This window comes from Symphalangus syndactylus, chromosome 6, assembly GCF_028878055.3.
Source record: "Symphalangus syndactylus isolate Jambi chromosome 6, NHGRI_mSymSyn1-v2.1_pri, whole genome shotgun sequence".
Lineage (NCBI taxonomy): Eukaryota > Metazoa > Chordata > Mammalia > Primates > Hylobatidae > Symphalangus > Symphalangus syndactylus.
The window spans coordinates 118,037,653-118,051,324 of record NC_072428.2 but is presented as its reverse complement, the minus strand read 5'-3'; the positions used below and the strand labels follow the sequence as shown (position 1 = coordinate 118,051,324).

The window sequence follows — 13,672 nt, the reverse complement described above, 5'->3', positions numbered from 1 at the left end:
CGCAACCCTCATTAGGGAAACTCTCATTTAAAGCCCCAGTGAGAGCACAGGAGAGGTGAGGCAGAGCGAAGGAGGGGCCGGCGGCAGTGCAGCAGCGAAGCCCGGGCTCTCGGTCCTGGGAGCCTCGTGGCCCCCGCCGCTGTCCCCCGAGTCCCCACCACGCAGTTCCGAACTCCGAGCGCGAGTCTGCGGCCCGGGCGGCGCGGCGAGGCGCCCCGTCAGCAGTCAGCGGGGGTGAGGATGACGCGGGCCGGGCGAGAGGCAGGCTAAATGCAGCATCCCCGCCGCGCGCCGCTGGGCCCCTGATCCCCGCTCTTCAGAGCCAGAGGGCCCTGGGTGCGGGCCGGAGGGCGGGGGCCGGCGCGGGCTCTCCCGCCGCAGCCCCGCGCCGCTCCAGCCTATCAGCGGCCACCCAACTGCTCCCTCCGACCGGCCCAAAATAGCTGCGAACGCCTGCGACTTGCGCGCGGCCCCTCACTTGACGCTCACTCCGGCTCGCTCGCCCGCTCGCCCTGGCCCCGCTCCGCTAGTCTAGAGGGGGCGGGGAGGAAGCGGCCCGGGGAGGGGGGAGGGGGGAGGGGGAGAGAGGAAGAGAGGAGGAAGGAAGGAGGAAGACTGGCGGCCGGAGGCGCGGGGCTGCGCGGCGCCGGCCGGCGCCGGCGTTAACCCCGCGAGGCAGGCGGCGGAGGGGGAGCGGCGCTAATACATAAGAGCACTGCATCACGCTAATCTTCTCCCAGAACAGTATGCGTCAGCAGTACATTCACGTTCTGACTGAAGGACAAAAGGATGAGAGAGCAGTCTGCGTGGCTGCCGCCTGCAACACCGCGAGCCCGGCGCGAGGAGGAGACGGTGGGCGCCGCGCGCAGGGGCCCCGCTGCTGCCGCCGCCGCCGCCGCCGCTAGCCAGCGGAGACTATGTTCCCGGGCTCCGGAGCGTTTCCCGCAGCCGCGACCCCCGCTGCTCACGCCGCTGCAGCAGTCCGCTGGCGGCGCGGCCACTGAGGGCGCCGGGAGCCGAAGCCGCGAACTCGCTCCCTCCGCACAAAGCCGGAGCCGGCGGCGCGCCGGGGGCCGGGCAGCGGCGGGCGGCGACGGGCGGTTGCGCGCCGCCGGGGGCTGCGGCCGCCGCCGCCGGACCCGCGCCCGCCCCCGGACTCTCTGAAGGGGCCTGCGGTGCGGGCGCGACCGCGGGCGCCGCGCGCTCCTCCGGCCGGCGGACCGGGTCCGGGCGCAGCCGCCACGCCGCTGGTCCTCGGGGGCCGGACGGATCGCCGCCCTGCGCGCCGGCAGCCGGCGGACTGGAGAACTGACCCCCGTTTTTGTCTCTTCCACCTTCCGAGAAGAGGCGAGGAGAAAGGGGGTGTGTGTCTGGGGAGGGCGAAGGCGCCGCGAACACCTCCTCTTAACTCTCGCCGCCCGGCGAGCTCACGACCGCAATCAGCTGCCGCCGGCCCGGAGCGGCCAACGCCGGGAGAGGGAGCGCAGCATCAAGCGAGTGCGGCCTGGGCGGCTTCGGGGCGCCCCCGCACTCCCTCCGGCGGCGGCCCGGAGAGCGGGCCGGGGCCGCCGGAGCGCACTTTGCGATGAAGCGCCTTCCCCCGCGGCTGGAGCGAGCCGGTGCCAGGGTCCAAGGACAAAGCCGGGAAGCGCTGGTGGCGCCGCTCCTCGGGCGGAGGGGGGGGCATGCACCTGCATAGCCCGCCAGGCCTTGGCTCTCCCAGGCGCGCCTCAACTCCGCGGCTTCGCCGGCTTCGGCTCCGGATTTACTAGAGGCCATTTTGTCTCCCCCACCCCTTCCCTCCCCTCCCCTCCCCTCCCCTCTGCCCTCCCCGCCCCCACCACTTCCCCCTTTTGTTAATTAAAACTAAGAAGTCGGAATGGGAACGAGGTGCCCAGCTCCCGTGGAGAAAGCTTAAGGACACCACGCCAGTGCTTTCCTGCCTTCCTTCCGAGGTAGGTGACGGCGAACTGGGTGGGGACGGTTGCAGTGTGGGAGAGTCGTAGCTTTCGGAGGGCTTGCCTTGAGGGTGGGTTGGGAGACGAGGGGCCGCTCGAGTTTGGCAGGATTTTTTTCGGCCGATCCGCTCCGTCTTTCTAATCGCCCCCTCCCCACCTCCTTCTCCAGATGGAAAGAGGAGCTCCTAGCTCACTTAAGCCGGGGTAGGGCTGGTTCTCCTTTCCGAGCCAAAATCCCAGGCGATGGTGAATTATGAACGTGCCACACCATGAAGCTCTTGTGGCAGGTAACTGTGCACCACCACACCTGGAATGCCATCCTGCTCCCGGTCGTCTACCTCACGGCGCAAGTGTGGATTCTGTGTGCAGCCATCGCTGCTGCCGCCTCAGCCGGGCCCCAGAACTGCCCCTCCGTCTGCTCGTGCAGTAACCAGTTCAGCAAGGTGGTGTGCACGCGCCGGGGCCTCTCCGAGGTCCCGCAGGGTATTCCCTCGAACACCCGGTACCTCAACCTCATGGAGAACAACATCCAGATGATCCAGGCCGACACCTTCCGCCACCTCCACCACCTGGAGGTCCTGCAGTTGGGCAGGAACTCCATCCGGCAGATTGAGGTGGGGGCCTTCAACGGCCTGGCCAGCCTCAACACCCTGGAACTGTTCGACAACTGGCTTACAGTCATCCCTAGCGGAGCCTTTGAATACCTGTCCAAGCTGCGGGAGCTCTGGCTTCGCAACAACCCCATCGAAAGCATCCCCTCTTACGCCTTCAACCGGGTGCCCTCCCTCATGCGCCTGGACTTGGGGGAGCTCAAGAAGCTGGAGTATATCTCTGAGGGAGCTTTTGAGGGGCTGTTCAACCTCAAGTACCTGAACTTGGGCATGTGCAACATTAAAGACATGCCCAATCTCACCCCCCTGGTGGGGCTGGAGGAGCTGGAGATGTCAGGGAACCACTTCCCTGAGATCAGGCCTGGCTCCTTCCATGGCCTGAGCTCCCTCAAGAAGCTCTGGGTCATGAACTCACAGGTCAGCCTGATTGAGCGGAATGCTTTTGACGGGCTGGCTTCACTTGTGGAACTCAACTTGGCCCACAATAACCTCTCTTCTTTGCCCCATGACCTCTTTACCCCACTGAGGTACCTGGTGGAGTTGCACCTACACCATAATCCTTGGAACTGTGATTGTGACATTCTGTGGCTAGCCTGGTGGCTTCGAGAGTATATACCCACCAATTCCACCTGCTGTGGCCGCTGTCATGCTCCCATGCACATGCGAGGCCGCTACCTCGTGGAGGTGGACCAGGCCTCCTTCCAGTGCTCTGCCCCCTTCATCATGGATGCACCTCGAGACCTCAACATTTCTGAGGGTCGGATGGCAGAGCTTAAGTGTCGGACTCCCCCTATGTCCTCCGTGAAGTGGTTGCTGCCCAATGGGACAGTGCTCAGCCACGCCTCCCGCCACCCAAGGATCTCTGTCCTCAACGACGGCACCTTGAACTTTTCCCACGTGCTGCTTTCAGACACTGGGGTGTACACATGCATGGTGACCAATGTGGCAGGCAACTCCAACGCCTCGGCCTACCTCAATGTGAGCACGGCTGAGCTCAACACCTCCAACTACAGCTTCTTCACCACAGTAACAGTGGAGACCACGGAGATCTCGCCTGAGGACACAACGCGAAAGTACAAGCCTGTTCCTACCACGTCCACTGGTTACCAGCCGGCATATACCACCTCTACCACGGTGCTCATTCAGACCACCCGTGTGCCCAAGCAGGTGGCAGTACCCGCGACAGACACCACTGACAAGATGCAGACCAGCCTGGATGAAGTCATGAAGACCACCAAGATCATCATTGGCTGCTTTGTGGCAGTGACTCTGCTAGCTGCCGCCATGTTGATTGTCTTCTATAAACTTCGTAAGCGGCACCAGCAGCGGAGTACAGTCACAGCTGCCCGGACTGTTGAGATTATCCAGGTGGACGAAGACATCCCAGCAGCAACATCCGCAGCAGCAACAGCAGCTCCGTCCGGTGTATCAGGTGAGGGGGCAGTAGTGCTGCCCACAATTCATGACCATATTAACTACAACACCTACAAACCAGCACATGGGGCCCACTGGACAGAAAACAGCCTGGGGAACTCTCTGCACCCCACAGTCACCACTATCTCTGAACCTTATATAATTCAGACCCATACCAAGGACAAGGTACAGGAAACTCAAATATGACTCCCCTCCCCCAAAAAACTTATAAAATGCAATAGAATGCACACAAAGACAGCAACTTTTGTACAGAGTGGGGAGAGACTTTTTCTTGTATATGCTTATATATTAAATCTATGGGCTGGTTAAAAAAACAGATTATATTAAAATTTAAAAACAAAAAGTCAAAACAAAAATATTTTCTAACTTGTAAGTTCTATTTAAAGGGGGTGGGGGGAATCCTGGGAACGTTGTGGGGTACAAGCCACAAGTTAACTTGCTATGCTGCCAGAAGGGATTTCTGGTATAAGGTTGAAATTGCTGAGATAAAATAAACTAAAACAACAAACATCCCTAAAGAGGTAGGATGTGGGCTGCTGAGGGGGCAAGAGGGATAGACTGAATCTGTCATTTTTTAGAAGATGCTTCATAGGACACAGGAATATCCATTTCTACAGACATCTTTCTTAAGCCGAGAGCTGTCTTTGCAGAATTATCTTATTAAAAAAATACAAAAAAAAAAAAAGCACCATGAATTTGTACTGTGCCAAAATGTTAGTGGCAATAATATTTTTCTTCAGAGGCTAAGGGGAAGATAGATCTGTACATGTATTTTAAGCAGGAAAACCACCAAAATTCAAACGAACCCATAAAGGGGCTGAGTCTTTGTCCATGTGCACAAGTCTTGGGGGTCTGTGCACTGGGACACACATGTGCCTTGCCTGACAGAATGCTTAGGAAGGAGCAGAGAAGGACGGGAGCTGGCGTAGCTCTCAGTCTAATGCTTTCACATTGCACCAGATTCCTGCAGTTGGGCTTAACCCACTCTGCAAGGCATGTGTCTATTCAGGGTTTCCCAGGAGGAGGAGGAGGCCCCTGAAGGGGTGCAGCAGCAGGGGGGTGGGAAGGTAGGGTAAAGCAGAGAGAATGTATTCACAGGAGGCCATAAATTAGCATTGTGCCATGTCCACCTGTTGTTCCTGGAATCTGACACATGATTGTAGACGATGGCATTTTATGATTTTTAAAAAAGATTTTGTTTGTTTTAAGGTGGAGAGGGAGGAGAAGCCTGAATTGGGGAGCTTGGGAGTGGAAGCTTTTCTCATGCTTGTGATTTGGTGACTCTTCTAAATGCTGATTCATTAGGGATTATTACAGCGGATGTCAACTGGTTGTGGTGATGGGGTGGGGGCAGAACATGAGTAGCAAAGAAAAGGGAGAGACGAAAAAGGGTACAGGCTAATCATGTAAAGTAATGAAGCCTTTCCCAACCAGGATGGTTCACAAAAAAGCTGTGAGATCCACAGTTACAAGTGACAACGCATGCACACATGGAGTTCCACATGGGGTCCTGTTGAATGGAGCACACTGAGGGGAAGCTTCCCTCTCCCAGGCCACCTCAGGAGAAGGTGGAAGAGAAAGGGTGGGCATGGGTGGGGAAGGCAGAGATCTCTGTTATTCTGGTCCATTTAATGATGTAACTTCTTTCAGTTATTATTTTAGCTTTAAAAGGAAATAAGGGGTTCAGATTTGAAAGGGGGTGGTATGGGTGGGGGTGGGGAATTGCCAACAAAAGAACACTGATTGTAATGTGAGAAAAGTGTATTTTTGTATTTTAATAAATATTGTTGAATTTTTAATTCAATGTCCCCAAAGGGTTAAATTGAATAAGACCCTGAACCTATAGATTCTTATGAGCCAATCATTTCTATTTAATAAAAAAGCGGGGAGGGGAGGGTAGAGGTATGATGGGGGAAAGACAAATGTTAAATTATTTTCAAGTATGGGAAAATGCTAAAGCTGTCAACCTTTCCTTAGCTTAAATAAAAGCACCCCGATTCTAGTGCACCTTCCACAAGCTAACTGTGTTAGTCCCTGGCTTTGTTGGGGGTATAATCAAATTCCCTATGCCCTGGAAAAGCAGGGGAAATGGGTCAGCCTCAGCTCCTGGGACCTGGCCAAAAGTTAAATGCCACCTCAGCAGAAGCTGCTGGTCAGGCAGCACCAGCTCTACCCGAGGAACCTGGGGGACCTGGATTTCAGAGGTCTGCAATAATGTAGTTTGGCTTAAATTTCCCACAGGCAGTGTTGCTTCTGTTCTCTGGGTGCTAAATAATCCAAACATGTCTTGGTGGTAGGTGTCTGTCTCCTGATGCTTACCAAGTAATAATGTCCAGAGAGGCTGCATGAATCAGGACCCTGCATTTCTTCAGTGCTAGTATTTATACTAATGCAGGGAATTGGGACTGAGTGGGTGTGAACTCTTTGGCACTGAGGAGGGAAAGAGAGGCAGGCAGCACTTTGCAGCAGTTGGCTAAGAAAGGGCCAATTCTTAATCCTCCTGGGTATATACATCATTTCTGGGTATCAGTGTGCCAGCACATATGTATGGGCACACACTTATAAACTACCACTCACAGTTCTAGGCACCAAAGATCCGTTCCTCCTGCCTCTCCTTTACCATACCCCCAATAAAAAGAAAACTGCAGGAGAGCAAAGGGTGGAACTTGGCTAGGACCAGGTGAAAAGGCAAGAAATTACTCCCTTTCCTAGTGCCGCAAGACACAACTCAGGCTGTTTAAAACAGCTTCCTGGGTATGCATTCAGAGGAAATTGCGGAGGAAGTTGCTGTTTCAGAAATGAGGATGAGGAGCCAATTTCCTAACCCCCCCCCTTTTTTTTTTTGACAACTATTTGAGCAGACAGGGAATTATGCAGTAACTTTGCAATGACTAAGGGTCTGTGGCTAACAGTCTGAGGGGAGAGGTACAGAAATGGGCCTAAAACAATCTCGGGAAAGAGTCCTATGGACAAATGCATTTGTCCCAAGGAAGACTATATTCAGCTCCAATATGTGGGAGATGGACTTTTGAAAGGAACCTCAAAGGAGTTGGGGGAGACTAAGAATATGGATCCTAGATTTAAGTATCCTCAGAGCTGCAGGGAGAGTTCCTTACCCCAGTAGGCCTGCCCTTTGATCTGTGCAGTTTCCACTTTTACAGCAGTAACCTTCCTTTGCTATCATGGGTATATCCTCCTCTGTAGCAGGCACTTGGGACAGCTTTTCAGAGAGGCATCCCGTGAGTACCAAAAATGCAGCCGTGAATGCTGTGACTCATCCTTGGCCAGGCCAAGGTTTGTTACCTAGAAATGGAACACGGGTCGGTAGCTCTTTGGGAGGTAGTTATAGCAACACATTGGATGTAAAGACTCTTGCTGATGATATGGAGTTAGAGAATTTTCATTATAGAACTGAAGGCCGTGAAAAATCATTTAGTCTAATCCCTTCACATTTTACAGTCAAAGAAAGTGAGCCCCAGAGAAATTAAAAGACATATCCAAGGTCACACTGCTAGTGGAGGAGGTGGGACTAAAAGCCCAGGTCTCTTGACTCCTGAGTCAATGTGCTTTCTCACCCAGGCTGCTATTGGCTATCAAGAACATACTTAACTAGCAAAACAGTTAAAATGGGACCTTCCTAAGATACGTCTGTGTTCCCTTATCCCTTAGAGCTGTTCACTCTCTTTAGAACTGGCTATAATGCCTTCTCATGTGCTAAGGGGTTAGATTATCAGGACTCTACATAACCGTTTCCTGATTCTTAGGCCCAATGGCAGACAGAAACTGCAGGATCCCACAGGGTGACAGCTAAAGGGGAAGGAGTGAAGTAGGTAAGACTTGGTGTTTTACAGTGAGAAAAGGTGGCTTGGCCTCTTCCCAGCCTTGGAAACTCTGCAGTGTAGAGGAGGTCTTAAAACACGTACTGGACCACAGAGGTTCCCCATAACGGAGTGGTTTTTGCTTACCCGGCTCAATAATGAGAATACTGGGAGGGTCTTTCACTCCTCTTCTCCACTGTATCTACCCCAGCTCTAGCTCTTTAAGTGCCATGCTGTAGCTGCCACTTCTACAGTGTGCTCCAGGACTTTTTAACACCCTTCAGCTGCATCCTATTATCAACGGAGGTAAAGGTAGATAGGCTAGTTTCTAAGGCCTAGAGACATTAGCTTCATCATGGCTATTTAACGTGTATTGAGGCCAGCAACTTGCTGGGTGCGGTGGAACAACCAGCAGAGAGTCCCTGCAAGACAATTCCTATTGTTGTCTGGGAAGAGGGTCAGTCTATGGTCTCCGGCTTCCTTCCGTGGTAATGGGTAGAGACTGGGAGAGGGCTAAGTGGGCCTTACTCACCCCAGGCTTCTACCTCAGGGGGCCAGGGCCTATAATTGAGGCTCCATCATTTCACTGCAACAAAGCAGCAGGGGCTTAAAATTAGAAAAGAGAGAGAGAGGAACATTTATATCCAAACATATGTCTGATTTTATCTCCTCTGCTGGCACTCAGCACTCCATGCCATCGGCTAATGCAGGCACTGTTCACGCCATTTCTAAATCCTGCCTCAGCTAAACTGCAAGGCAGCTTTTGGCTCAAAGCAACTCTCTTGGTCTCACTCCTTTCAGGAAGCACCCCTCTCCTATGCAAGGGGAATGGTTTGGACAGTAGGTTAATGTTGTTTTCATCTTTGCTTTAAATTAAAATGAAATAAATTACTTCTTGGAGCAGTGATAAGGGCTTCAGGAACTAGATCAGTGAAATACACACACACACAGCAATACAGCATAGTGCTTACAAGCACAGACTCTGTAGCCAGTCTTCCTGTGTTGAATCCTAGTTCCATCACTTACTAGCTGTGTGACTTTGGAAAAAGACTCAGTTTCTTCACCTAAAAAATACAGACAATATTACTGTCTACCTCAGTACTTCACAGGTTGTGAGAATTGAAATTTTACATACATAATTATATATGTATGTCTGTGATATAGATCTCACACTTAGTGCTCCACACCATATAGCAAATGCTAGATAACAGTTATTTGACAATACACACAAACACACAGATCAACAGAGAAGCCGCCATCACCACCCCTATTCTTGAACATTGCATATGTCCAAAGAGAGACATGCCTATTGTGCTACTCCAGAGAAGAAGGATGATGATCTAGAAGTTAGAGACAATAGTATCTATAAGCCTGATCACTGTGAAAAACATGGTTATACTTATCCTCCCAGGAAAACCTTGCCTCGTACTCTGATCCCTACACCAGCACTATAGCTGTCCCAAGGCACTGATTTAGTCCAGGAATAGATAACCTTTCCTTGTGGTGAGCCAGAAGAAAGTAAAGGTGCTGATGGTGGTGCATAAGCTGAGGGTTGGGACCTTGGGAGCCTAGGTCCCTTACCAAGAAAGGTAAACTTCCTATGTCTTCTCCCCTACCCATGTTTCTCTGGCACAGAGCAATCATAGCCTTATTACTCAGGTCAGTGATGAAATCCTCCCTGACCATTAAGTGTTACCAGGACTGGGAGTGGGGAGTGGGGAGGCATTAGGAGGAAGAAGGTAGCAGCGAGAGGGCCGATGGGGCTTCCGAGCAGTATTGCAGAGCTAGGAGAAAAGAAAGGCAGACAAAAAGCACCATAATTGGAGCAAATGAGAGAAGAATGGAGCTTTATGGCAGATACACAGGCTAAGGGGCTGCAATGCAGTCAAGGAGGAAAGCCAGGGAGATTCCTCTGCCTTAGTAAGCAAGAGGCTGGCTGGACCCTGGATGGGGGAGGACTGTTAGTGCGAAATTCATGGCATGAAACAGGAGAAGAAAAGCAGAGAGATCAACTTTCCAAGAGAGGCGAAGAAAGAATGCATTTTGGTTTCCTAATGAGAGGCTAGAATTAGATTTTAGGATGATCACAGGTTTTATCCTCTGGTACACGCCAGCTTTGCTGTCAGTACTTGGGCCAAACCACCTACCCACAACAGTCCTGTTCCCTATCCTGGAGGCTGTCCACTGCTTGGGGAAGCAACCCAGCCTTCAGGGATGTAATTTAATCCTGACCCTGACAGGCTCACTCAGGGATCTGCTCTGAACCCATTTCCTCATTTCTATTAACACAGTCATGGGGAGGGGGGTGGGGTGTGCTGGGGAGAAGAGAGGGAGCAACTTGGTATTTGTCCACAAAAAGAGTATTATTCCAGAGGGAGAGTGTTATATAAATTGTGTTTTCCAATAAAAATAGTGATGTCTGTGAGTTCAGTGCACATGGACCCTTGCAGTGAGTCAGAGATTTGGCCTAGGCCTGTGGGGGATATCCCTGGGAGAAACTGTCTTGTCAAAGGAAGTTAGCATTAGAGACGATGGCATGATCTTCGCTCACTTATCCCATCAAGAAGAGTTTTGAAACTATAGGAGGGAAGCATTGATATGAGAGGCTATTCTCAAGCAAGGTGTGGGAGCTAGACGGACCAAGATAGTACTTAGGCTTTCAGGTTCATTCATTCTGTACACTCAGGAACAATTACTAGAGTAATTACTACAGTTTAAATCAATTATAGGATACCAAAGAAACAGTACTTGATCTACTTGTTTCTTTCATACCCTCCTACCTTTTTTTTTTTTTTTTTTTTTTTTGAGACAGAGTCTCGCTCTGTTGCCCAGGTTGGAGTGCAGTGGTGTGATCTCAGCTCACTGCAACCTCCGCCTCCCGGGTTCAAGTGATTCTCCTCCATCAGCTTCCCGAGTAGCTGGGATTACAGGTGCGCACCAACACGCCCGGCTAATTTTTGTATTTTTAGTAGAGACAGGGTTTCACCATGCTGGCCAGGCTGGTCTGAAACTCCCGACCTCAGGCGATCCACCCGCCTTGGGCTGAGATTACAGGCGTCAGCCACTGTGCCTGGCCCCCACCTACCTTCTTATAGCCCCACTAATAAAAAAAACCCTTCAATTAATTATTGTATCAGGTTTCCTGTCCCATATTCCCCATTTGAGTACACTCATCTGCCATGACAGGACCTAGGAAATCCTGCATGAGACCCTCCATTTTGAAGAATGATGGCTCTTCCTAACATTTCTCATGATACTTCCTCTCCAAGGCAACTCCTTAATTTGTAGTCTTTTACAGTTCCCTTAAGGTCTCAACCCTCATTTCCCTGTGTCTCTAAGCTGGTGCTGATTTAGTCACTAGATAAGTTACTACCTGCTCAATGAGTCAGCAAGGATGACTGAGAAGAGCTTCACACACTAACTGTTCCCTGTGCAAAGTTTGGTTTCCTTGCCTCGGGCTACTTCTTCCCAATCTTCAAGACCCTGGCTTCCTCCCTTTACCTGCCCACTCATCCAGGTTCATTAAGACCATTCAGACAGCTTCTCCCACGGCAGGTGAACTGAATGAGTTATAGGCAGCTCTCCACAGAGGCAGTTCCAGCCAGGAGCCAAGTGCCAGTTCCGTGGATCATGCAGCTGTGTTTGGAGAAATGCTGAGTGCATCCCTCACAATAGGCCCAGAAATGGAGCTGAGGCTTCAGATACTAACAACCTGTTTCTGCAGCCTGCCAGCCACAGTGGTTATAAGTTATAATCTATTACCATTGCAAGAAGACTTAATTTCTGGACTTAAAGGAAGTCAGATAATACTTTATCCTATTAGTGTCTGCCTGTGTGAACGGACAATGGCATCCTTCTGACACCACTGCATATTCTTCCAATTCATCTCTTTAAGGTTAGGCAGGGGGAAGTCTGGATGGAGTAGGAAAGGAGGGAGGAAAAAAATAACCTAAGGAAGAGACTGTTGAAGGAACCAGGCAAAGGGAAGACTATTTTTTTCATTAGAAATGAGGAGAGGGGATGCAGAGGGACAGGACAAGACTGTGCTCTTTCAAAGCATGTTTGCATTTCATTTTGTTTCTCTCATGGGGGGGAGAGACGGCAAGCACTGGAGATGCTGTGTGCATGTGTGTCAGAAAAAAGGCTCTGAAGCCGCAGAGAAGGATGAATACAAGAAGAATAAGGCATTGGCCCATTCTGTGCACTCGCTGTTTCATCCATTGTGCCCGTTGCAGGCTTTCCCTTTCCTTAATCCTTCCCCCTTCATGTGTAAGTCCACATCCACTCCGACTAGTGGTGTTATGTCAGCCGAGGGTGCCTTCTAATTCTGGGTGTGTTATCAAGGCTGGCCGACCTGGGGATGGCAATGGACACTGAGACAGAACACAGGTTCATGGTTCCTAACTTCCGGGATGTGGAGAGAGCAATGAGAACTTCCAAGTTAATTCAGAAAATCTAGTTGAACCCTCACATTTTATTTATGAGGAAAATGAAGCCGAGGAAGATGTGCCTTGCCCAGGTGTCACATAGCTGGTGACGCAGAGACCCTACCTGTGGTCTCTGGGTTCCCAACCTAGCACAATTGCTGAGCACCTGCAGGGCCACCATGACTTACAACTCCAGGGGGGGCACCATTTACAGAAATGGCAAAGTGATTAGTGCCCCCTGGAGTCTGCAGCTTGGTGCAGTCCTTTGTAGTTCCCTTTTGGGAGGCGGGAAGGCCTTTCCCACCAGTACTGTTATCTGTGCTTAATGCTCTGAGACAGATGGTGCCCACTCATGATTTCATTCAAACAGGAAGAGCTGAGAAATCAGGCAACTTTCCTTTCTCTTCAGGGCATGTGTGTTCTGATGGCAGCCCCACGGCTAATAAACCAAAAGGGGCATGTGTTGCTTCCATGGCCTTCCCCTTCTCTCTACAAGAGTGCAGGGTAGTAAGGTAACATCTATCCCAACATGCCAGGAGGGCTTACAGAAAGCTAAATCATGTTAGAGGTCTGTTCAAGGTCATGCAGACCCTTGGAGAAGCAGAGAAGCCTGGACTCCTGCTCTACCTCCCTGGCCTTCCTAGTGTTGTGTAAGCAAGGGGACCCTCAGAGGGAAAGCTCTGGCAGCCCAGGTTGACTCGGGCCTACCCTGAAACTGGGGTCCAGGAAGCTAGGAAATTGTCTCCTCTTCCTCCCATCTCAACAAATCCTCTCTTGGGAACAGAGTGGCCCTGGCTATAATTTTATCACATGCATTTAATTAGAATTTGTCTTCTTCATGATGGTTTCAAGTGAAGTCCCAATAGAAACATTCTAAAAGAACAGTGCTTTCAGGCAAGGATTTCTTCCAACGAAGTTAATTTAGCAGAAATTTGCCGTCTTGCACTGGGTGGAGTTACCTCTCTTTTCAACTTCAAAGCTGGGAAGCAATGGGAGGTGAGGAATGCAGAGAAAATAAAGAGGAGGGCGGGGGCTTCAGGCAAATGAGTTTCCATCTATTAAGGAGCGGCAATTTCTGTTAGCTCCCCTAGAGACCGGTCCCCTCCAATAACGGCCTGACTCTAATGATTCCCACTCCTAAGCAACAGCCTGTGTTCTGCTGGTGTTGAGACGAACTGTGCCAGAGAAATTCCCTTTCTCTCAGAGGTGCTATCATTACACAAGAGACATTAGCTAGCCAGGAGGATGTGCTACTGATGGGGAGAGAGAAAGATAACCAAAGAGAATGCTCTTCTCTAGCAGCCTTGGTACAGCTGACTTAGGACAGAAAAGGCGGACCGAGAGGTTACAGGTTAGCAATAAGAAAGGACTACCCATCACGGGCGGATTCTCTGGACCAGGGGGTGACCACAAGAGAAGTGGCC

The 13,672-nt window shown here is 51.3% G+C and overlaps 2 protein-coding genes across 2 annotated transcripts in view; one reads left to right on the top strand and one right to left on the bottom strand.

Moving 5' to 3' along the window:
* Positions 1–13,672, bottom strand: part of SND1 (staphylococcal nuclease and tudor domain containing 1) — a 445,319-nt gene that overhangs the window by 60,244 nt on the left and 371,403 nt on the right. The window lies entirely within an intron of this gene.
* On the top strand, positions 1,272–5,802 carry LRRC4 (leucine rich repeat containing 4). The gene is made up of 2 exons (XM_055283892.2): positions 1,272–1,955; positions 2,128–5,802. The coding sequence occupies exon 2, from the start codon at positions 2,228–2,230 to the stop codon at positions 4,187–4,189; it is 1,962 nt and encodes a 653-aa protein (XP_055139867.1). The 5' UTR covers positions 1,272–1,955; positions 2,128–2,227; the 3' UTR covers positions 4,190–5,802.

What these genes read in the sequence shown, in the direction of transcription:
- LRRC4 (XM_055283892.2), top strand. Translation starts at nt 2,228, where the DNA reads ATGAAGCTCTTGTGGCAGGTAACTGTGCACCACCACACCTGGAATGCC.